Source organism: Pollicipes pollicipes, unplaced genomic scaffold (assembly GCF_011947565.3).
Source record: "Pollicipes pollicipes isolate AB1234 unplaced genomic scaffold, Ppol_2.1 Scaffold_6686;HRSCAF=7923_pilon_pilon_pilon, whole genome shotgun sequence".
In the NCBI taxonomy this organism is placed as follows: Eukaryota; Metazoa; Arthropoda; class Thecostraca; order Pollicipedomorpha; family Pollicipedidae; genus Pollicipes; species Pollicipes pollicipes.
In genome coordinates this window covers 14,962,396-14,987,499 of record NW_023596921.1, presented here as the reverse complement: position 1 = coordinate 14,987,499, position 25,104 = coordinate 14,962,396, and the positions used below count along the sequence as shown (strand labels likewise).

Here is a 25,104-nt window from a genome sequence, read left to right as displayed (position 1 = left end):
CTGTCAGTCCTCCCGGAGGACGAAATGACTTGTGAGCAGATGTGCAGCCAAGATGAAGCCTCCTGGGTTCTCAGCCTTCCCGGTCAAAATCGAGCGCAGCCACTCACCACGTTAGTGTTTAATTTAGTGCCGCCTTCTGGTGATCGGGAAAATACTTTCGGCAGGACATCTCTCTAGGCGAAAGGCTGCGACCTGCCGCGCTTAACAGCAGTCATTTGTTGACAATGTCAACACAAATCCGAGTTGATTTGTACGGCACGCATTTGAGTCGATTGTTTTCGGCGCATGCGCAAGCCAATTTTACGAGCCCATTCATGTACCAGACAATGCACTTTTAGCGTTTTTATGTTATGAGTAGTCCGTTCGTATTGATTAATCCGGAACTATGAATTAGGGTGGGATACCAAGGTGGCACCGCCGCCCCCGTTTCAGATCTTGGTTCATAATGTTTCCACAGATTTACCGTAGGATTTACCCACCGTGAATTCTGGCTGAACGCCTGCTTGGCAAGAGTTGGGCATGGAGTGGTTTTACACGCGAAGAAGCTGCGTGACGTTTGTTCGTGGAACTCGTCAGTTGCTATGTGGTGGGATTTGATGGAAGTTTCTGCTGGCTTAGGGATAACAGGACGGTAGTTAAGTAACCAAGATCAAGGGCAGCACTTTCCAGTTGTTTGGAGATATCGACCGGCGCGTCAAAGGAGTGCATTTCAGTAACTTGGTTACACAATTTGCTGCGTCTCTGTTGGAGCCACACCACCATATAACAGCACTAGCTCAACCCCCTCCGGCGCTACAAGACCACCGTTTCGCTAAGCTTTTCTTAGTCCGGCTTTTCGAAAAGGAAAGCCCTTTGAAATTGTCATCACAACTGAGCACCTGGTTGTCTAAGGCCATCACCTAAAAGTACTCTCAGATCATCCCAATACCCGCTGGATGACATGCGTTTGACGGGTGATGGCGGATTTTATCACCCCTTTCAGCCGCTTCGACGAGCTTCACGCGCCGCTGCCTGAATAATGGTTCTGCATTTCTGAAGATCACGCCACAAGCGCAATATCAGTATGCTGGACCAACGTCGTCGTACCAGCAATGCATGCCATTATCATGTGGTCAGTTAATGCTCAATATGCACTTGTGTCTGTTGACAGTAAGCGTTTAGTTTATTGCCCAGATCTGCTCACCCTTTACTTGTTTCCACTCCATTTGTAACCCGTTTGTGTGAAGTGGTCTCGACCAGGCCGTTCTCGATGCCACGCCTTCGTCCACCGTGTCCTGTGACGCATGGCTCCAGTCCACCTCTGCACGGGCGACAATCTGTGCCGGAGGCTGGCTGCCCGCCCTGCCCAACTTCAACCAGCTCCGTGGTGGGATGCAGGGGTCTCACCCCCAGCTCCGAACTGGTTTGCAGGCGTCTCACCCCCAGCTCCGAACTGGTTTGCAGGCGTCTCACCCCCAGCCCTGGGGTGCTTTGCAGGCGTCTCACACCCAGCTCCGTTGTGAGCTGCAGGCGTCTCACCCCCAGCTCCGGGGTGGTTTGCAGGCGTCTCACCCCCAGCTCCGGGTGAGCTGCAGACGTCAGCCATGAGTGGGCTTAATTGCCCTCTTCCCCTGGCGGCTGACCGCCCGCACAAATTTTGAAGAGTCCCCGCGCCGCGTAATCTCGATAGCGGAGGACAGCCGGATGCATGAATTCCTGTCCCCACGACTCCACTTGTGTTATCACATAGATTCGAAGTGGCCATTAGTGACCAAAAGGGCTCTAAGCCAAACCAAACTAAGCCCAACATGCGATCAGCCAATTTTGGAAGCGAAAACGTCCCGGTATCAAGCATGAACTCACTGACGTGATTTTTGAGTCATTCCAACGCCACGAGGTATTTTTAGACAGCCAAACGTTGAGCAGTTAGTTTAGCTTATTTTGAACGGAATTTGCTAGTGTTTAGTCATCCTGAACGAAAGCGGCTTGAACTGCGCACCTCCACAAACAACAAATCTGATGACCCGTGGCGTTGAGGTTGAATCTGTCATACCTGGCCTCATTGACTGCCGAGAGCATTACGCCACTTAAAGTGTTCGCAGCTCCTTCGTAGCCAGAAACTGGCCGATTCTTCTGGAATGCCCTGTTTGACCCGAGCTTTCGCGTCACAAGCACAACGCACCCACCTGAAAATTGATGGTCACATGCCCCAGTATGCCGAGGAACGGCGGCTCGGATGGGCTTGATGCATATCGATGCGTCTTTGGCAGAAGATGTCGGTGTCTAGGCCACTGCCGGCGGACGCTGACAGGTGTGTTGATGCTGACTGAACTGGAGTGGGCTGGAGCACCTCCGCCCTGCAGCCTCGGAGCGCGCCGGCCGAGCGTCAGTCATCAGACGGTGGGCTTGGAGTGCGCCTACCGGGGGCCAGTCATCAGACGGTGGGCTTGGAGTGTGCCGGCCGAGGGCCAGTCATCAAACGGCGGGCTCGAAGCGCGCCGCACGGTCCTCGCCTTACCGCCTGCTCCCGACGACCACGAGCAGTCGGACCGCTGTGGAAGCTGGGCGGCGCCTCAGGTCCCAGCGCGTCTGGCCCTTGTCGGGTGTTAGGCCCATATCACCGGTGACTGCAAGCACCGCAGCGGCGCTAGACGCCCGCCTCCTCCACTGGATTACGGCGCGTGCCCCGTCGCATCCGACGCCGCTGCACAGCTGAATCGGCGGAGGTCGTGATCCGGCAACCCGCTACCTGGCTGTTGCGCCTCGTGCCGGAGCTGGCGTCCACTCGTCGAGATATGAGCGGAAAGGGCGGCGAGATGAAGGCGAGGTGCGGCCAGCCGCTGGTGCTGACCTTCGAGGTCGGCGAGCGCTCGAGTCAGCTCGCCGCCAGCGGAGACGGTGGGTGATGGCCTGCGCGGCGGGCCCGACCTCCGGAAGGGCGCCCGAGGCAGCTCCCATGGCCTCTGGTATGTGATGGCGGCGCCACCAGTGACGCAGCACAGGCTGCCGCCAACAGTGGCAGCGAGAGCAATACGTGAATGGTTGAATTGGCCCCACCACCGGTGACGACGCCAGCCGGTTGTGGAAAATCCAAACCCAGCTTTCAAAGCGGATGTGTCCATGCATCTGGCATGTTGATTCAGTGAATAGGAATGATAATAGCGATATGCTGATACCCATTATGCAGAACAATAAGCTGGTTTCAACAGCACACGTCAGTTTTTGCTCCACGGAATGTGTTTGGTATGAACTGACGCGTTAGCCTAATCATTCGAGGGGAACATGGTATTTTACGGAATGGTATTACGATAAGCTACTGGTTCTAGCTGAGCGACTAAAAATGTTGGATGAAAGCGCCTTGCTGGCATTATTTGCACTGCGTGTGCTCCTCCTTTGCAAGCAATATCCAAATGCACATAGAGCTTATAGGAAGTGGCATTTTCGTCAGATGGAGAGATATTCAGTTATGACCTTGGATGCAAGAAGCAAAACCTCGGTATCACGCAAAACAGGTTCTGTGAAAACACCATGTGAAAAGTGGAGATCAATTACCATGCGGTCGGATGGGAGTCAAATTGATCCTCCAAAGGTTTTTCTTTAATAGTTTCCGAACGGCGCAGCGTAGCCGCGCTCAATGTTGCGTGGCTGTAGATAGCTGAATAGCGGATCGTCTGGCATCAAAAATTTATATGTACCTTGCAAGGTCGCTGACCCTTGGCAAGCCAAAGTCAGGCCATGGTTTCAGCAAAGACAATTTCTAGGGAATCGTTCAATTTAATCCAACAACGGAGTGTTAGATGAGACCATACATCACTGAAATACTTTCTTGGGCAGCACAACAATCGAGTGTACACGCTACCTTGATCTAGGGTCAGGTATGAAGGTCAGATCAAGGCCAAAACAAACCTGTTTTAGTACTCAAGGGCTTGCTGTATGGGGTAGTTTCTGGTGCCCATTTCGAATTTATGATAACAGAATCGCATTATACACCTTCCATGGGCTTTTTAAAGGTTAGAAGAGATCACTGACCTAGAATGACCCAGGTCAACATTTTTTTAGGAACGTATTGTTAAGCATAACCTTTGTCGCTTACTCAAGTGCAAAGCTCAAAGCAGTCTTTTATGATTTTGGTTAACATAAGCTTCAAAAGGTCAAACATGATTGCTGACCTAAAACGAGCATGTGACTCTTTGCTTAGTACAGATGTCTAGGTTCTGGGGGTCTTTGCAGATTAGCCTCAGATTTGACTTTGTTTGACCTTATTTGACCCGTATTTGACCTAGAAACCTCAAACTTTAACCTAAATGAGTTCCGTACAGGTCAACACACCCTGTGAATTTGGTGTCTCTAGCTCTCTTAGTTCCTGAGATCTCAGGGGTTCAAATTGACCCCCTCTCGAGCGAAGAGTACCCAATCGGCCACCCGGGCGCGTGTTAAGTTTATGTTAGAATAACATCGCTTATCCTCACGGCTTGGGTAAAGCTGGTTCACTTATATCTTGGCAGGGCACGCTATGCGGTATCACCATAGGTATAGCAATAAGTCAAGAATGAGTCCTCATTTACGAAATAGCGTGTATCGTGCGTAACATGCCGTGCCGTTGTTTGAGCCGGCAATCCCATGGGCCTGCAGCTGGTGGCAGTGCTGTGGCCTGAGTCGATTTCTGTTGCCTGCATATGTAGGCTCGTATTTTGTAGGCCCACGTACTGAGAGCTGCCGTGAGCCAGCAGTTTTTATCGCTCAAGTTTTGCAGTCTGTACGAACTCCACATTCACATCCACACGTTTTGTGGCACATGCCAGATCTGCTGCTGTTTATTAGCATGAAACAATACCTTTGTGAACAGAATAATCACATAATCATACCTGCATGCATTAAAATTGCTATATGTGTCGGTGACCTTTCTAAAGATAACAGAGATCAGTGACCTATGGTGACGATGTAGAAAACTTGTGGATCCTGGCTTGTTTTTGTGCTGGATCTGATTTAGAACATGAGCTTATGCCCGCTCGGATTATGCCGTTTGAGCTCCATACCGCTGTGTTGCATACTTCAAAATTTCAGTAGTATGGTTGACATAATCTGGAGGGCTGCCGGGTGACCTAAACGGTCCATGCAAGACATCGTTGGCCTTGGACGTCAGATTATAACTATCAGTCGTTTTTATTTCGCGTGTCTAGCTAAATTTCGATTGCGCGGCGAGGAGGCCAACCCCTTCCTCACTTCGTCAACGACGCGAGTCGAATGGCGTCAACGGGGAGTGTTAAGCTAATGAAGCGTTGGAAACGGCCTGTCTGGCGTCTGGGGCTCTTAGTGGAGTCGTTCCGCAGCACAAGAGCTGAAAACGTTGGAAAATCTGCAGTGTCTGCAAATGAATGGCATTGATCGGTTTCAGTAGAAACAATGAAACTCACAACACTTTTAAAGTTGTGCACTCTAGGCTTGTGGTAGGAAGCTATTCAGTTGCACATATTCTTGCTATTCGTCAGTGGTCTAAAATCCATATCTGTTAGATTTAGCTGTTGCGGGCTAGTATGGGCCTACAATAACTTAAACTCCTATTCTTTAAACATTTGATCCGAACCTTTTGAATCGACGGCTTTCTGGCATCAGAGCTCACGTTAAGCAGTACTTGTGGTGTAAGCCCTGACTTCCACCATCCGATCGAGCAATTCCAGGTCAATGGTAGAATCACTGTCCCCCTCCCTCTGACGTTACGTGACCTTTGGCGCGAGAGCTGCCAACGGCCACAGGCCATACCTGTGAAACGAAAATAGCGTGCACCTATATATACTCGCACCCACCTGGCCACGAGTGGATAGATCGAAAGGGTTACGCTCTAACCAACAATTATCTTATTACACATATAAATGCTATCTCTTATCGCCTGTTTGTAAATTTAGCCGAATGGACAAAAAATCAAGACACGAATGTTTGCCATTTTACATAGGGCTTATTCATTCATTACATATGCAAATCATATATATATATATATATATATATATATATATATATCGTAGATTAAACCTTTGGAATTCGTGATCTTTAGTTAAACTGTATGCTGGACTGAACCTGGGAAAGATGAGCTACGTTCTGAGAAGGGCTCCCAGATGTATGATCCGTAACGAGCTCTGAGCGCTGGTGGTGGTGACCCGCCCCTTTTGGCCGCGGGCCAACCCTGACCTATGCCCTCTGTGTCGCCAGCCGAGGTCAGGATGCCGAGCGGTGGTGTGGACAAGCCGGTGATCGAGGACAACCGGGATGGCACCGTGACCATCAAGTACGAGCCGAAGGAAGAGGGCCTACATGAGCTGCTGCTGAAATTCAACGGGGAGCACGTGCAGGGTGAGGGGCCAGGGTTCAGGCTCGGTCAGGGGCAGAGGTCACGGTCTCGAATGGCTGTGGCCTGAAGCGCGGAGACAGCGATGCAGTAACAACGCGGGAACCAACGTAGGAGGGCACACGCTGGAAAATGAAACGGGATGGGATGGAAATAGGATGCTCAGGACTGGGTAGCTAAAGCCTTCCAGCTGCATTGTCAGCGTCTGTTCTACTACATCTGCCACGACCGGGGCTCGTTCGAGTGTGATGGGTGACCCGTCAGGGCCGCCTGGACCGGGGTCGGCCGGCCGTCCAGCGGGCGGCAAGCCGATGCCACGAGCCGCTGCACCCGCTCCAGGCTTCCAGCCAGCTGCCAGCAGACGGTCGCGTATTTTTAGCGGCGGCACCTGCTGTACGGTCGGGAGGAAAACTCGGTCACGTCCACCGGCGGCAAACGAGCCGTTTTTTCTCATCCGGTCGTTGCTTTCTGGGACGGGAGGGGGGATAAGTGGCAGCGAGCCACGAACAGGCGATGGAAGAGCAGGCGGGTATTTAAAACGTGGCAGATTATTTACGACAACCTTGTAGGCTTTTGAGCAACAACCCTCGTGTCGTGCTCGTGAAGAGCCAGGACAACTCGCTTAACAATTTGCAAAGACAGTAATTTCCTCTTCACCAGGGCGAGTGCACGTGCCAGCTAGGAGTAAGTGGCCATTGTTGGCCAACACTGGATATTTCTGTACTACGTTGCGTTCAGTTCTGTCCTCGTGCAGCCAGCCCACGCCACGCCCGACGCGCTCCGTCTCCGGCAGGATCCCCGTTCAAGTTCCACGTGGATTCTCTGGCGAGCGGCTATGTGACGGCGTACGGTCCGGGCCTGGTGCATGGCATCACCGGCGAGCTGGCCACCTTCACCGTCACCACCAAGGACGCCGGTGCAGGTAGTGAAAGACTACGCGGTAAATACCACACCCCACTCTAGGCATGCCGCCGTTGCCGCCGCCGCCGCTGCTGCCGCCGCCGCCATCGCCGCCGCCGCTGCTCCGACGCCCGGCCCATGCTGTCGCCCAGTCTGCGCTTCTGCCCTCCTGCGGCTGCCGTAGCGTCGTCTTTCGCCGAGCCGCAGCGCCACCTATTTTGCGGATCCGGCAGCCGCTGCACACGAGCGCTTGGTCGTTGGAGTGGGATGTGACGTGTCGTATTGTTGGTGCTCTTCATTGAGCACACTTCGGCATGCGGGTGCTTCCATACTTGGCGAGCGGTTTCATTGCTCTTGCGCTTGGTTATTCGGGACTGCTAGGCAGACTTCTAACGTAGCCTTATTTATCCTAAAGTATACTGCATCTTGTTCATCAGCGTTGTCTGCTGAGAGCAAAAACCACGGTTTAAATCTTTTCCAAAAGAGGGTGATGGCCCTTGCTTCGGTTGTGATAAAAGTTGCCCATAGCAGAGAAAACGGCGTATACGACTGCCCACATTCAGGTGTAAGGGTACAAAATACATAGCTTTATGGCCCAGCAGGCCTGTCACCCAGTTGCATTTACCAGATTCTCTTGTGTCTTCCTGACAACCAGCAGAACAGCAACAGGGGGGGGGGGGGGAGGGTCAGAGTTCTGCCAGTGCGCCAGTTAATACGGGAAACGCATGTTGATAAATGATAGATAAACGTTTCACATATCGTACCTGGGTGCAACTGCACCCCTAGTGCCCTGCAATATTTCAATGAAAAAGTGGTGACTCAAAAGTTGCTTTGTAAGCTGCTTGACGATTGGGCGATCCATCCATCCGTCTGCCCCATGGTTTGGTCAAAAGACGTCTGGAGAGGGCTCGATCAATCAAACAAAACTGCGTAGGTTGTCTTCCAAGTAACGCTTTATGCGCTAGCGCTCATATAAGCCAAGACCTCGCAGTTTGATATGTTTGGATATTGTGTGCCACCGTGTTTGGATATTGTGTGCTCGCAATGTGCTGTAGATAATGTGCTGTGGACTGCGGGGTTGGATAAGTTACTGTGTACTACACACATTTCACGAACTTCCCAGTAAGGTGTTTTCTGGTTTCTGTTATTGTCCATGTTTCGGACAGCTTTTTGGAGTTGGTCTGCTGTGTATAATGTGTTGTTTTGTTTTTGATAAGCATGGTATTTGTATCATTATGAGTACCGCTCAGAACTATGACCTTGGCATTTCGCCGCTACCGAAAACATATTTGCGTGGAAATATTATTGTTTGTCACCAGCTGTCTTGTTCCAGACTGAACAGCACAAGTTGTCGTTGGATTGATTGTCATTTAAGGTCGCCATATGGTCATGTTATGCTTAGGAGTTTATGTATGTATTCAACTTTTTGTCCATATAACCACTAGAAATGGTTGCATTCGTTTTTTAAATAGAAATTTCGAGGGCTCTTTCTGCTCACGTGATTTGCATGAACCGGGCGGTCGCAGGCAACTGGCACTGTACTCCGCCGTATAGTGCTATATTTGCACGCATCGTTGCGTTGAGATGTTAACTTTGGCTGTGCGAGTAATTACCCAGCTTGCACAACTAGACACTTTAAACTATTAAACTGACCATACTTAACGATGCAAGTTTGAAGGATCTCCTCTCTCACGTGATTTGCACGAACCGGACACTAGCAGACAGCTGACACTGCGCTCCGGCGCGCGGTGCTGTTCAGGAGGGCTGTCGCTGGCGGTGGAGGGCCCGAGCAAGGCCGACATCAGTTGCCATGACAACAAGGACGGCACGGTGTCTGTCTCGTACCTGCCCACCTCACCCGGCGTGTACAAGATCGCCGTCAAGTTCTCCGACAAGCACATCAAGGGCAGCCCGTTCGCGGTGAAGATCACTGGTGAGTCAGGCGCAGCGGTGAAAGTCACTGGTGAGGAAGGCGTAGCGGTGAAGGTCGCTGGTGAGGAAGGCGCAGCGGTGCCGCCAGCCGGCGGTGTTACTGGCACGCATCCACAGGCGACAGTCGCAGGGCCGGTCAAGCTCGGAGTGACGCGCTCCTCGCAGTGTTGTGTGCTGGGCTGAAGTCACTGCGGAGAGGCCGTCGTGCAGTTCATCGTGACGACACTGTGACTGGCGCTTGAGTTTGGCTCTTCGCAAGGGGCGGCTGTTTCCTCCTGTGGCGATGTCAGATCCTCAGCAAGTGTCTGTCGTCAAAAACCAACCTTGTACCCTATATATGTAGCCACTTGAAAAATATGGCGCAGCGGCATCATTCTTTTCTAACGAAACGTGTCATGCCTGGACAGCTGGCCACTTCCGTTTCGATGACAAACGCCCTGCCCCCCCCCCCCCCCCTGCCCCATGAACTGGACTGCTCGATCTCACGACCGAGCTTCTCTGCCGCAGGCGAGGGACGCAAGCGGAGCCAGGTGTCGATGGGCGCCCAGTCGGAGGTCACGCTGCCCGGCAAGGTCAGCGAGAAGAACATCAAGGTGTTGAACGCCTCCATTACGGCACCGTCCGGCCTGGAGGAACCCTGCTTCCTCAAGAAGCTGACCAACGACCAGCTAGGTAAGCCAGCCGCCAATAAGCAGTCTGTGGCGACAGAGTACACTACTAAAAAAGAGAACTTGCTGAGCAAGCGCATGCACACGCCCCTGTCTGGTGTAGCTGCCCGTGTGACACTGCTGATAATGTGTGGTGCCTGTAACCGCGGACTGCCAGTCACAATGATGCATTTCAACTGACAGAGCGTCCGGAAAGTCTCGTTATTCATGTTATGAAAGCCTCATATGCAGCCGACTTAACACATTTTTTTGTCAGCTTCGCTGGGTCTTATTGAGGCCTGACATCAATTATTTTACACTTTCACCACCTGACATGAGAAGCCTGAACTGCTGGACGCCGTGAGATGCACGGTCCCCCCCCCCTCTCTCTCTCTCTCTCTCTTTCTCTTCTCTCTCCCTCACTCCCTCTCTCTCGCTGTCTCTCTTGCCGTCTCTCTCTCTCTCTCTGTTTGTTTTTCGCTCGCTGTGTATCCACCGCCGCCATCACCGTCAGGCACTTCTTCTTCACACCGCCCCGCCGCCGCCAGGCATCTCCTTCACGCCACGCGAGATCGGCCAACACCTGGTCAGCGTGAAGAAGAAGGATACCGCCATCAGCGGCTCACCCTTCAAGATCATGGTCAATCCTCAGGAGGTGGGCGACGCCTCCAAGGTGAAGGTGTCGGGCACGGCGCTCACTCAGGGCAAGACGCACGTGGCCAACAAGATCGCCATCGACACTAAGGAGGCCGGTCAGTGTCGTCGTCGGGCAATGGGCGGTGGACAGTCAGTGACGTCGTCGCTGGGCGGGCTCGGGCCGGGCCTCTGGGCTGGACGCCCCTCGCGGGGTTGGCATTGAGCTACCTACACACCGGTCACCGTCTGCGAGGCTGCGACTTTTTCATTCAAAAGGCATAGCGCTTCATACCGTCCGCATCTATCTCAGACCGTTTCATATCGTCCGCAGCTATCCCGGACAGTTTCGTACTGTCAGCAGCTATCCCAGACCGTTTCATACCCTCCGCAGCTATCCCGGACCGTTACGTACCGTCCGAAGCTATCCCGGACCGTTTCATATCGTCCGCAGCTATCCCGAACCGTGACATACCGTCCGCAACTATCCCGGACCATTACATACCGTCCGCAGCTATCCCGGCCAGTTTCATACCGTCCGTAGCTATCCCGGACCAGATTTCAGCGGCATGCGCTGCAATCAGTTGTTGCTTGTTCATTTTGAACGAGATTGCATCTCGCGTGGACGCTTATACCAGCACGGTTCTCATCCAAGAACTAAGGCCTGGTGTCAATGACGGCTGCAGACCGCTGTCAGCGTTCCTTGATGTCCATCGATTCAAGCCTTTGACTGGTGGCCATTGTTCATTGACCAAGCGCCAACCCGCTGCTAGGCTATGGTGGCGTATCGCTGTCCGTCGAAGGACCGAGCAAGGCCGAGATCAAGTATGACGAGAAAGCGGACGGCAAGCTGGAGGTTTCTTACAACCCCAAGGAACCAGGCTTCTATATCATCAACCTGAAGTTCGCCGACCATCACGTCAAGGGCTCGCCGTTCACCTGTAAGGTAGGCATTCGGGTGCCGCGAGGGGACCAATCACACACAAATGGGGCAGCTGCGTTTTTTTTTAAAGGAAATCATTGCATATTTTTAACGCAGGTCCTTGAAAGCCGATGATAGAGCACACCACACTTGTAAGTCTGCCCTTTGGTCTGAAGCAAAGTGAGCAAGTGATCAGACGGCATTTCGGGCCTTTCGTGTGTTGATGTAGAACGTGCTAGCGCTACGTTTTACATCATTCACACAATATGTGACTACTGGCACAACATGTGACCTCAACTACAAAGATCTCTTACGCACTGAGGTCATGGCAAATATCCTCATATCCGACCTAGAAATGCCGCTTGAATGGGCGGACGTTCAAAACAGTGCACACAAATAAAGCACACCCGCAAAAGCCTGCCACCAGTCGTCCTGCGGCAGCACCGGGTGCTCGCATGCAGCCGGCAAGCGCTTCATAGGACAGGCGCTTCCATAACCAAGCCGGTGGCTGCTCCCAGGTGACGGGAGAGGGCTCGAACACGCAGACGGAGCGTATCAAGCGTAACCAGGAGGCGGTGCCGCTCACCTCCGTCGGCTCCAGCTGCGCGCTCACCTTCAAGATGCCGGGCGTGTCGGCGCTCGACCTGAGCGCCGCCGTCGCCTCCCCCGGCGGCGTGGTTGAGGATGCCGCCATCTCAGAGCTCGAGGACAACCTGCACGCCGTCAACTTCGTGCCCAAGCAGCTGGGCGTGCACACGGTGTCCGTGCGCTACCGGGACGTGCACATCCCCGGCTCACCGTTCCAGTTCACTGTCGGCCCGCTCAAGGTTAGGGGCGTGAGGCGGCGTCGGCTCGAGGCGAGGCGTCTCTCGCCCAGGCACAAGGCGTGCTTGGGCTCCGCGTGGGCTCGTTACTGACGCCGGCTGCGCTTCATGTTTGTTGCATGCCCTCCCCTCTCCGGTCTTTTTTTGCGGATTATCAACCGAAGAGTGCGTGGCGACTGTGGAAGCGGCCTAAACTTACATTGTACGACAGCAGCATGCTGAAGCGGAAAGCTGCATCTGCAGCTATCCCATCCGCTGATGATACCCAAGTTTTTACATCTGGAAAAAGACTCTCCCACAGCTCATTGCTACACTAAAACACACACTTGACTCTTTGAGCACCTGGTTCCTCTCCCACGGTCTGAAAGTAAATACTGGTAAGACGGAACTTATGGTTTGTGCTCCCGTCAAAATGGCCGAGGCGTGGTTGCCATATCTATTCGGTTCCACGATGGCGCAGTGCGTGGGGGCCCCACCGTCAGAAACCTCAGCCCAGTGTTTGACAGGCACCTCACCTGGTACTCTCACTCATCTGCCCTCGTCAAAAAGTGCAGCGGTATCCTCTCACGTGCGTTGACAGATCCCACGTGATCTGCCTACCCTGGCCAATGTCTTGGTCGTCTCGCACGATCGCCCGCCTTGCCACCTAGGCAACAGGTCAAAGAAAAAATGCTAAATGCCTCCAAAAGACATTAAAGTTTGCGCTGCGCGTTGTCTCCGATCTCGCAAATTTTATGGCATATCAGACGTGCGTAAGGAGCTGGACTGGCCTACTGCCACTCAGCTTTACTAACGGTACTCCATTAACTTGCTTCGCAAAATGCTTGTTGTCGATGAACCGCAAGCTCTTGCCTCCCAGATAAGGGGCAACTCTGCTCTTCGCTTAAGCTCTGCCCGACAGGGCACTGATCTAGCTCTCTCACAGTGAGGACGGAGGTGGGTAGGCGCGCTTCCTCAGTGAGAACGGAGGCGGGTAGGCGCGTCCTCAGTGAGGACGGAGGTGGGTAGGCGCGTCCTCAGTGCCGTACGATTCTGCAACGCTTTGCCTCACTTTGTCACTCGCGTCCTTTGAACTTTTATTTGGAGAGTTTAATGACTATATGCGCGTGTTTGTATGTGCGTATTGATATATATATATATATATATATATATATATATATATATATATATATATATATATATATATATATATATGTGTGTGTGTGTGTGTGTGTGTGTGCGTGCATGCGTGCGTGTGTGCGTGCGCGCGTGAGGTATGTTTTGAGTGTGTGCCTGTGATGTTTTCCACTGCGATCGCTGCCACGAGTGTCCCTTTTGACATACATCTCCGTTTGATCTTATCGACCCGACACTCAAAGCGGTCATTTCGGGCTGGAGGGTGTTCTAGACGTCAATACAATCGTACATGAATACAAGGTGCGGGAGAATGGAAGGATAAGAGAGATAAGGTAATCACTCAACAGGTTTCAGTAGTGACTTGCAATGTGTGGGCAAGTATTGCACGCATGCCGTTTTTTAGCCCGGCTATCTAACATCTTACCTGTTCCTAAACGATAATAGTTTGTGACATTATCGTCTTTTACGAACATCTTAACCATCGCCTTTTACTAAAAACAGCAAAGCAGCACAAAAAACTGCCGTAGCTTCACAACAATAGCACTAACGTAGCGTTTATGCTATCCGCGTTTCGCATCACTGACGTGACCGTCCTGCCACGTTATCAGGACACTGTCACGAGGCACCACCCGTACCAGAAGTAGTGGCTCAGTCTGTGGCATGTTGTCATCTGTGACCAGGCTCGCCCGAGGTCATACCTTGGCCTGTGCCCTGACCTGACCTGGGACTGAGACCTGGCCTGAGCTGGGACCCTGACCTGACCTGACCTGGGACTCCGACTTTACCTGACCTGGTACTCTGACCCGGCCTGACCTGAGACTCTGACCTGACCTGACCTGGGATGTGCCCCGCAGGACGGCGGCGCCCACCGCGTGCACGCCGGCGGGCCGGGTCTCGAACGGGGCGAGCAGGGCATGCCCAGCGAGTTCAACGTGTGGACGCGCGAGGCCGGCACCGGCTCGCTGGCCATCAGCGTCGAAGGACCCAGCAAGGCCGAGGTCGACTTCAAGGACCGCAAGGACGGCTCCTGCTACGTCAGCTACGTCGTCTCCGAGCCCGGTCAGTGCTGACACATTCTAAAGCATATCAGAAAGTGGAAGGGGCTTTCTTGTGATACGGATTCAGCCTATCGAAAACTGTATTTGTGTTGATAGGTAGAATTTGCGGGACATTTTCTTCATTCGTTCAACACCCTCCCCCCGGCCATGAGTTGTTCAGCTGTACCAGCCCAGCAGTTCTTTGACGTGAGTATGACCCTTATCGCGGACAGCAAATATGATCATGTAATCATGATTTCATTGTCGCATCGTGTGTGGTCTATGGTGTCACAGGTAAACACAAAACGCTACATAAAGAAATATGTCAGTTGTTTAGGATTTGCTGGGGCTGAAAAGCTACTTTTAATATCAAAATGACCAATTCACTCAGGAAAAAGAAGAAGAAAAACTTTGCGATCTGTCTGACTACAGTAAATCAGAATACCCAAAATGCTGTCACTTTGTCAAATGATTTGTCTCCTTTTTAGTCGTCAAATTTTGCTGTCATATATTGTTTACTTTGTTACTGTACGTAATCTCGTGAATCAAATGCCGGATAAGGAAAATTAGTACCTCTTCACAATTTAACCTTGTCGAATAAGAAAATGTGCGAGAAACGATTGGATTCGTAATGCGCCTGAAGTTGCGGCATCCTTTTCGAATCACTATTTTCACGTACTGTGTGCAAGGTGTTTTTCATTGCGCTGCCATGCTCCAAAATTTTGACTTTAATTTGGGTCTTAGGGGGGTAAGTGTCACGTGGTGATACTTCCATCAGCGTTTACCCCATGGCGTTACGGCCGCACAAAGCACAATGTTACGACACGTAGAAGTTTGAATATCTCTGGTGTCTGAACTTGGCTGGCGTCAGCAGAGGTTTGAATATCTCTGGTGTCTGAACTTGGCTGGCGTCAGCAGAGGTTTGAATATCTCCGATGTTTGAGGTTGTTTCGCGTCATGAAACTGCTCTTGGGGCCAAAAGTTTCTGCTTCTTCGAGGAGAAATCAGACGCCGCGGGCAGCCGGCCGCACGGAACTGGCGGGCGCACAGGCGCCCAGGCAGCGCGGGCAGCCGGCGCATCAGCCTTCTTCAGTAGGTCTCAGCGATATGAGCATAATTTGTGCTATCGCTATTCCGTTTTGAATACGAACGACAGCCGATCACGAACGAGCACCGTTTCGCCGGCGGCATGGGCCTATTGGCGAGACCTGTTTACAGAGAAAACACATGACTTCCGCAGCCAGGAGGTGGATATACACTGACATTTTGGCAGCTGCTTACTCGTGGGCTATTTCCTATGCTGGCGTGGGCGGTGGACGCCAGTTACCTGAACATCCGTCAGCTAATTGTACCGATGTCTTCTGTGGCGGATGGGCAAGACTTTACGGGACGTTGCGCTGGCATTGTCATAAGTAATGATAGCGTTCGCTGCCAGCCATCGCGGCAGTCAGGCGTGGTTGTCGAACGCTGAATGAACGCCGCACCTTCAGCATTCTCAGAGGTGTGTAGGAGAGGCTCCGTGCCCGCCGCCGTCAGTGGTCGGTGCCTGGCGCGGCCGCCGTGGGCGGGTGACTCATCTCTTGGCTCGGCTCACAGCGATCCCTCGGGTCGACAGTGAAGCCCTCCGACCCCGCCAAGGCACACCGACGCAGCGCTGTGGAACCGTCCCGAGGCACGGGTGTGGTGGGGGTAGAGAGCTCCATGTCCGTCCAGGGGACCCATGAAAGAAAGGTTAGAACCTGACACGATTATCACGACGGAAAGGGAACGTTCAGCAGAACAGAAGATAACAAATAACTCGGAAACTGCTGCCATGGGTGTTTGCATATTCAATTCAACACTTGTTTTGGTAGCTCTAATCCTTTTTCATTTGGAGTGATGAAACTATTTAAATGGCAATACCCTCACATAACGTTGAACCATCGACCTCGACGATAGGTGCGAGCTGATGTAATGGTTAGCATATTTGCTTTCTGCCGGCGGTTTCTAAAATCTGAAATTCGGGTGGTAGTCACGTGCTTATATATATATATATATATATATATATATATATATGCATAAATAAAGTCGTAAAGGGATATGCTTTCAATGTCAGCAGACTTGCGAATACCTACAGCTGGTCTCATAATTTTAAATGTGCCCAGTTCCACGTCATTTCAATTCCCCAACTACCCGGGAGGTTCCTACATGTCGGCGAAGGTTGACCGCTCAGAGCGCAGGTGGTCCTGTGTCACGGACGGATGGAGTCCGCGCCGCACTGACGGACCGCGCCGATGACTGCTGACCCCCCCCCCCTTGCCACAGGTGAGTACCGAGTCGGCATCAAGTTCAATGACTCACACATCCCCGATTCGCCGTACAAGGTGTTCGTGACTCCGGCCAACAAGGACGCACACAAGGTCACCGTGGGTCAGCTGCCCGACGCCGGGGTCCAGGTCAGCAGTGGGCGGGGTCGATGGCGAGCTGGGTTGGGTCGCCGTCGAACGCTGCGCTGTACCGATTCAGCCAGTGACGGCATTTGACGCGCCTTTTCGTCCTACCGAGGATTTCGGGCCTCATCCCGCACAGCGCGCTCAGTCGCCCTGTTACCAGAAGCCGCATTGTACAGCGAGCTCACTTGTTTCTGCCCGATGGGGAGGGATCTGCCGAGTATTGGATCCCGTCTGGCTGTCCCAGAACAGCCTGACTGTGTAATGAGACCAGCGCCTCGTCGCGGTCTCGTCCCGCACCCGGTCCGACTGTGCTTCGCTCGGCCGGCAGGTGGACAAGCCCATCATCTTCACGGTGGACCGCACCGACTGCAAGGGCCAGCTGGACTGCAAGGTGGTCTCTCCCAGCGGGCACGAGGACGACTGCTTCGCCCAGTACCTGGACGAGGACACCTACTCGGTCCGCTTCTTGCCCAAGGAGAACGGGATCCACCAGGTGAGCGTCGCTGCCCCTGCGAGCCGTAGTTCCAAACCGCGGGATACCAGTTTGGAGGTCGCAGTTTATGAAGGAGTAACAAGTTCTCGCGGGTGCCACTGCCCCCTACGCCGACGTTGCCCCGGGTCATAGCTGTTACCCTTCCCTACACTGCTGACGTCACATCCCGAAGGGATCTTCCGCTCCTGAAACACTTTTCAACGAGATGCGATCGGGGTGGAGTGGAACGACATTTGAAGTTTCACCCCTGACACTCCTATTGGCATAACTCGCGTCATGCCGCGGATATGCATGTCCAGGCTACGGGCGCCGTCACCGCCATCCCAAAGCCACATCAGGGCAGCCCGTTCAGCCCGTCCTGTTCCGCAGCTGCACGTCAAGTGGAACAACGTGCACGTGCCGGGCTCGCCGTTCCGGCTGAAGATCGGCAAGCAGGACGCTGACCCGGCGGCCGTGCACGCGCACGGCAAGGGCCTGGAGAAAGGCCACACCGGGCACAAGTCCGACTTCATCGTGGACACGTGCAACGCCGGCGCCGGCACGCTGGGAGTCACCATCGACGGACCCTCCAAGGTAGGCACGCCGCTGCATCAGACTGGGTCTGGCTAGCGCCTCCGCGGCTGGAGTGTCGGCGCTGGGTGTCACCATTGACGAACCCTCCAAGGTAGGCACGCCGCTGCGTGAGAAGGGGTCTGGTCAGCACTTACGCGGCTGGAGTGTCGGCGCTGGGTGCCACCATTGACGGACCCTCCAAGGTATGCACGCCGCTGCGCGAGACCGGGTCCGGCCAGCGCCTTCACGGCTGGGGTGTCGGCGCTGGGTGTCACCATCGATGGACCCTCCAAGGTAGGCACGCCGCTGCGTCAGAAGGGGTCTGGTCAGCACTTACGCGGCTGGAGTGTCGGCGCTGGGTGTCACCATCGACGGACCCTCCAAGGTAGGCACGCCGCTGCGTCAGAAGGGGTCTGGTCAGCACTTACGCGGCTTGAGTGTCGGCACTGGGTGTCACCATTGACAGACCCTCCAAGGCAAGCCCACTGCTGCGTCAGACAGGGTATGGCCGGCGCCTCCGCGGCTGGAGTGCCGCCGTTGACAGAGCTACTCGGGTCGTGATGAGTGATACAGCTGGGCGGTCGTACTGGGCTGTTCATGGGTCAGTGTACAAAAAGGGGAGGTCATGCCTAGTTGTTACATAGGAAGGTCACTTGTGTTCATGTCGTCCAATCCAAGCGTCGGATTACGCTAAGACGCCGTCGTGCATTGCAAAATCCCCTGATAAGTGGCCTCCCCAGTTTTAGGTTCATGTTTTAGGTTCAGTTTTAGGTTTATGAATTGTTGTGGTTCAAAACATGTTCTTGCGCCCTCAGATCTATTCTCACTCAAGTGAGTTTGTAATTTTCATAATTTCAAGTTATTGAAACGTAGGATACCTCGCAGAAAGCTCCTGCTATTCATTTACCTTTGGTTTAGCGCATCAAATACCTACCACCACAGTTTCAGCTGATAATTGTCACCGATCTAAGACACGGCGGCGGCCACTGGCTCGCAGTTTGATCACCTGAACGCCAGTTACATGCAGTGCAGTGAGCAGCGCTCTTCGTCCGCCGCCAGTCACTTCTCTCTCTCTCTCTCTCTCTCTCTCTCTCTCTCTCTCTCGCTCTCTCTCTCTCTCTCTCTCTCTCTCTCTCTCTCTCTCTCTCTCTCTCTCTCTCTCTCTCTCTCTCTCTCTCTCTCTCTCTCTCTCTCTTTCTCACGTTCCGTGCCTTATCGCTCACACAACGCGCGCTCTGGCCAACCAACCTGGCGGACAGCGGCCTGGTCAATCTGACACCGCCCCTGGCCCGCGTGACACCGGATCTGACCCGGCTGACACTTGCGTCTGACCGCCAGGTGTCGATGGATTGTACGGAGGTGGACCAGGGCTACAAGGTGCGTTACACGCCGCTCAGTCCTGGCCACTATTACGTCGCCATCAAGTACGACGGCTACCACATCGCCGGTTCGCCCTTCAAGGTCGAGGCCACAGGTAAGTGTGGCTGCTGGGTGCTGAGCGCAGATACGGGTACTCGGCAGAATGAAGAGTGTGGTTACAAACAGTGCCAAGTGTTTAAGCTGCACGTCTGGGAAGACGGAGGTAAGATATCCATTTCCAACGGTCCCCGCGCTTTCTCCCAGGGTGAGAGACAGGCGATGCCATGTAGCCTCAGCAGCTGAGTGTGTCGTGAGGCCCTAATGACAGCAACATAATGGCAGGCGAAAGTAGATAAGTGATGGACACAAACTGACTACGTAACTTAACCCATGCCCTACTGGTTTCTCACCTTCACCTCACAAGGGCGTGCTTCAAAGCCCCCCCCCCCCCCACACACACACTTAGACTCTGCGATTAAATAAGCTAGAGTCACAAAAAAGTTCAAAGCTCTCATCAAACTGAATCAGACAGCATGCAACACTTGCTCGGACCATCCTCGTGGACTGCGTCAGTATGTACACAACGTATCGGCCAGCTAATTTTCCGGTTGTCAGGTGTAAGACATTGAAAAGAAGTGAGTGGTGTTTTGCTTTCAGCCATATGCGCGTCGCAACCCAGATTTTCATATAGGCGTCGCAACCTCAAAGCTGCTAGGTCTCGAAACGAGCGCGACGGGAGCGGCCCTCTGATCGCGAGTTCAGCTCTCTACCAAGCAGGCTAATTGGAGGGGTCCTTGTCCTTGTCCTTGACCGGTCCTTGAAGTGAACGGAAGCTGATAAAAAATGAAGCTAAAGAAAATGGTAAATCCCAGGACATTTCAGTTACAACTGGTTACCCTACGGTAGTATAATAGAAGACGTGAATGTGCTTTGAATCACACGTAACCCTTAATGCGTGGTTTCAAAAGAAACTGATCTCTTAAACTGACCCCATTCTCCAGCTCATGTCCATGGCACGCTGCTCAAAAGTGACAGCTAGGTCTGATTTATCGCAGGAGATGCGCTTGAAAATTATATCTTATTTTTAAACACATTCGCTTTAAAGGGAAGGTTCACATCTTAAGATATTGAAAAAGGAACACATATGATGAATAAATTCACTTTTAGCTATCTGTGTACATTTACGTGGAAAAAGCTGCTATGGACAACAAAATTGCTCTGTTTAGTAAATATGCTCCTCGCTGCGTTATTGTTTGTCTACAGCATGACATATTTGTATGCCGTTGAAGCACCGCCAAACTAGCCGTGCCAAATTGCCACTTGTAGCACTTCAAACTCGGCGAGAGATCCCAGCACGGGCTGAAAGTGTTTGCTGAGCCAAATATCGTTATGTGGTCGAGTTTTGCCCCTTTTCCATGGAGCTTTTGCATATTTATACACGAGTTTGTGATACCTTTATGTCCACATGCTCGGTTATGGCATTACCCTTAAGTTATTAGATTACATATCTCGTTGCCGTAATAAGTAACAAGTGAAGAAACCATGTCTAACTTCATATATTATGTAGTAGAAAACATGTTTCGTGCATTCGAAGACCCACCCTCTTATCCTCTTTCATGCTTCATCCCCTCGCGACGCCCGCTTGCCCGGGGTAGGCTGCATGCGCCAGCTGCGGGTCGGTCCCTGGAGGTGCACCCCGACTGGGCGCTCAGCGCACATCCCCCAGAGAGTCTCTGTGCGAGCTAAGCTGGACAGGTCCCCCCCCCCTCCCCAGGCGCATGTAGTCCTGCCCCCACCGCTCCCGAGTCTCTTCACCCAAAGCGAGCTAAGCTGGACAGGTCCCTCCCCCCCCCCCCTCCCCAGGCGCATGTAGTCCTGCCCCACCGCTCCCGAGTCTCTCTCACCCAAAGCGAGCTAAGCTGGACAGGTCCCCCCCCCCTCCCCAGGCGCATGTAGTCCTGCCCCACCGCTCCCGAGTCTCTCTCACCCAAAGCGAGCTAAGCTGGACAGGTCCCCCCCCTCCCCAGGCGCATGTAGTCCTGCCCCACCGCTCTCGAGTCTCTCTCACCCAAAGCGAGCTAAGCTGGACAGGTCCCCCCCCCCTCCCCAGGCGCATGTAGCCTGCCCCACCGCTCCCGAGTCTCTCTCACCCAAAGCGAGCTACAGGTCTCCTCCCCCCCCCCTCCCCAGGCGCATGTAGTCCTGCCCACCGCTCCCGAGTCTCTCTCACCCAAAGCGAGCTAAGCTGGACAGGTCCCCCCCCCCCCTCCCCAGGCGCATGTAGTCCTGCCCCACCGCTCCCGAGTCTCTCTCACCCAAAGCGAGCTAAGCTGGACAGGTCCCCCCCTCCCCAGGCGCATGTAGTCCTGCCCCACCGCTCCCGAGTCTCTCTCACCCAAAGCGAGCTAAGCTGGACAGGTCCCCCCCCCCACGCATAGTCCTGCCCCACCGCTCCGAGTCTCTCTCACCCAAAGCGAGCTAAGCTGACAGGTCCCCCCCTCCCCAGGCGCATGTAGTCCTGCCCCACCGCTCCCGAGTCTCTCTCACCCAAAGCCCGGAGATGATCACCTCTGGTCGAAAGGGAGCTGATCCAAACAATCCAGCCAACCGAGCCTTGTGACTGAAACCTGCACAGCTTGTTTAACATTGTCTGATAGGCAAATGATGTCCACTATTTTTGGAAATCGCCCTCATTGACGCGAGGTCTGAACGCCTGGACGATAATATTATTCCTGTCTTTGGAAGCCACCTGGCCTGAAGGATTGCAGCATTTCCATGACGTTGCTTTGGCGTCATGCATGCCTGGATATCCTTGAAATAGCCTGCACGTCTTCACGGGGGTGTAGCCCAGATACTAGGTGGCATTATGCCTTAAGAAGGGCAGGGCCGTGAACTGCACCGAATGATCTTCAAAATGGTCATTTCAGCTCAAAACCCCATTCAAATGTGCATCACTTCCTTTAAGGTACATTATATTAAAGTATTGCATTGGAGTTTGAAAGTTTAAATGCATCAAGTTATGCTGGCTTTTGCAAGGCCAGAACATCCAAGGTCAAGCTCAGGCAACCTTTGGCATGAGTTGTCAGTTTTAACTCTTTTGAGGTCACACGCTCTAAGCCTTGATAACACATTGTTCGACTTTGGAAGTCCTTTTTAACACTTTGGTCCATTGATGTGGCTTGCGTATTTCGGGATATAGTCCGTGGGACCAATGCTACAACCGTCCTCATCTAGCATATCACAGATCACATGTGTAGATATCCACACGTTCTTTCTAATAGAGGTTCCCAAAAGGTACTATTCAACGCTGTCCTCGGAATTGCCGTGACATTCTTAGTTCCAAAAATAACAGTGGGTGTGTGTGGGGGGGGGGGGGGGAGAGAGGGCTCTATGAAGTGCGGGTTTAACCTCTACGATCTGATACCTGTCAAAGGTCACTTTCAGGATTGCCCAGTCAAGCCTAGCTGATGCAGTTTGGTGAGATATTTCCAATGCCGTCTTTGCCTTGTTTAGTTTCCTAGAGCTCAGTGGTTTCTGAAGCGCCTCGTGGGGCGAAGATGAAACACTCCCGTAGCGCGAGGAGTAGTAGTAGCTATAGTAGTAACTAGCTGCTCATGCAGCAATACGTGAGCGTGCAAGCAAAAGTCGAGCCTGTGTTTCCCTACGAAAAAGGAACAAAACAGTCTATGTCCTTAAAGCCTCGCATACACGTCTTTTAGGCGGAACCAGACGAAATAAATGATTACGTGACTCAGCAAGACACATGTGCATCCAAAACGCATCATAATCAGGAGCGATGCAGCACTGGCGGGGCGCGAGGTGGCAAGAGTACGTCTTTCACCTCAGTTTTGGGAGGTCGTTTTTGCCCAACCCCAAGGTTTGGTACCCAATGAAGATTGCGAAAGTTCGATCAAGCAGATCCCCATAACGGAGCTTAAGAGTACCAAATTGGTCTCAAAAGACCTTGTCCTTCATCAAGAGGCCCGTTCTCTGGATCACGAGACTGCCTTTATGAATTACGTAGTTCATGTTTTTAATCAGGAGACCCAGTTCTGTGTTGAAGGGAGTGTTGCATATTTGTATGGGGGTTTACACTGAAATCGCGATCTTGAGGATCGAAGAAGAAGATCGTTCGGTGCAGTTTACAGCCCTGCCATTCTTAAGACGTAAACCCATATAGTGTCTGAGCCACACACCCGCGAAGATGTGCAGACTTTCCGGCAGACCATTTTGTGGTCACGTAAGCATCCATGACGCCATAATAACGTCATAACAATCAAGGCCCGCGAAAAAAAAGACATTGCCGAGTCGTTCAGATATGACGTTCGTGAGGGCGATTTCCAGATATAACGGCTGTTAACTGGCTCTCAATCATTGTTGTGCGGGGTTTGGATGACGTAATAAAACACTGACGCATTGAGGAACATATTTTTTTTAAACAGAGAAATTGAGTTGTTTAAGGCAACCTTCAGGAAAACTTCCTTTTTATTCCCTTTACCATTTCAGTTTTTCATTTTTTAGCATTTCCTTTAAGCAAAAAGTAGTGAAACCATCCCAGTTTTCGTCTATTGCCGTTTTTACCCTTTCCCCTCGGTTATTTCAGGCTATATTAGTCATCTCTGACTCTAATGCTGGCGGTGGAAATCCAAACCCAGCAGCACAGACCTTTTGGTGTAAATTCATTGATCATCCTCATGACATTGAAGGTTTCATCAAACATGTAGAAATGTAGATGCAGTCAAGCAGGACTGACTAAGTCGATGGAAAATTTCGTAGCTGCTTGCTGAGTCCATGACACGAACCGCCGTCGCTTAAAGCTCGCCCGAGCCAGAAAGTATCGCGTGCGTTCCAGATACGGCCCACGAGCGGGGCTGGCGTGTTTGTACAAACAACACGCTGCTGCCAACTAGCCTGGATCGGCTGCAACGGGCTGCCAAATACTGTCGATCGGAGGGTATTTTGAGGAATGTGGGTGGGACGCCGGGCGGCGGCGGCGGCGGTGGGTCGGCCGCCCGTCAGTGGCGCCGAGAGGAGCCCCCGGGCGGTTGCGCCATGTTCCAGTCACAGTGCGTGTGGAATCGGACCGGTGAGCGACCCGGGACAGCGGCCGGTGCGCCGGCGGCCGACGCTGTCAGGCGACCGACGCTGTCAGGCAGCCGACGCTGTCAGGCGGCGCCGCCCGACCACAACGCCTCCCAGCGCCTCGTCTGCAGCCGGGATGAGGGGGGGGGGGGGGGGCAGTGGTGTAGTGTCGGGATCGCGGTGCTGGTGCTGCGATCAACACGTGACGTACTGGTGAACGACCCGTGACCGACTCGGTAACAATACGCGACCGGTCATGACCATCCCGCCAGCCACCCATGACCAACGTGTGACCAGCCAGCACCCAACCATACAGTTAGCCGGCAACCAGTCCGTTAGTAATGCGTAACCGATATGTTGCCAACCAACGATCACCCGTTACCAACAAGTCGCGCCGTCGTAGGAGCCCTCCGTTGAGCTGGCCCTGGCCGACAGGTGACGAGCTGGCCGAGAAGGGGCCCAAGGAGCAGTCGTCGGTGGTGGTGGAGACGGTGAGCAAGGCCGCCACTAACAAGGAGGAGAAGCATGTCGCCTCGCTGCCCATCTTCCACTCTGACGCCAGCAAGGTGGACTGCAAGGGCATGGGTCTGAAGAAGGCGTACGTCGGGCGTCAGAATCAGTTCCAGGTGGACGCTGGACGCGCTGGTACGTGAGCCGAGATGAGCCGCGCGTGGTCAAGCCGAGGGCGATCCTCCAGCTTAAGGGTTAGGACGACACTGCAGCATGAACGCCAATGCGGCCGACCAGGGCCGCATTGGCGTTTATGCTGCAGTGCCGGCCTAACGCTTAAGCTGGAAGATCTACACGCGCTTAAGTCAGGTAGTTCAAAGTTTGTGCACCGGTCGTGGTGACCCCA

At 53.1% G+C, this 25,104-nt stretch overlaps 1 protein-coding gene across 1 annotated transcript in view; it reads left to right on the top strand.

Annotated features, from left to right (window-relative positions):
* The window catches only part of LOC119107721 (filamin-A), a 106,964-nt gene that overhangs the window by 80,624 nt on the left and 1,236 nt on the right, over window positions 1-25,104 (top strand). The window contains exons 26-38 of the mRNA XM_037231264.1: window positions 6,184-6,324; window positions 7,113-7,241; window positions 8,979-9,152; window positions 9,659-9,823; window positions 10,347-10,550; window positions 11,205-11,377; window positions 11,872-12,180; window positions 14,148-14,352; window positions 16,635-16,765; window positions 17,091-17,255; window positions 17,625-17,828; window positions 19,146-19,281; window positions 24,684-24,893. Coding sequence (XP_037087159.1) covers window positions 6,184-6,324; window positions 7,113-7,241; window positions 8,979-9,152; window positions 9,659-9,823; window positions 10,347-10,550; window positions 11,205-11,377; window positions 11,872-12,180; window positions 14,148-14,352; window positions 16,635-16,765; window positions 17,091-17,255; window positions 17,625-17,828; window positions 19,146-19,281; window positions 24,684-24,893 — 2,346 coding nt within the window. The remainder of the gene's footprint in view (window positions 1-6,183; window positions 6,325-7,112; window positions 7,242-8,978; window positions 9,153-9,658; window positions 9,824-10,346; window positions 10,551-11,204; window positions 11,378-11,871; window positions 12,181-14,147; window positions 14,353-16,634; window positions 16,766-17,090; window positions 17,256-17,624; window positions 17,829-19,145; window positions 19,282-24,683; window positions 24,894-25,104) is intronic.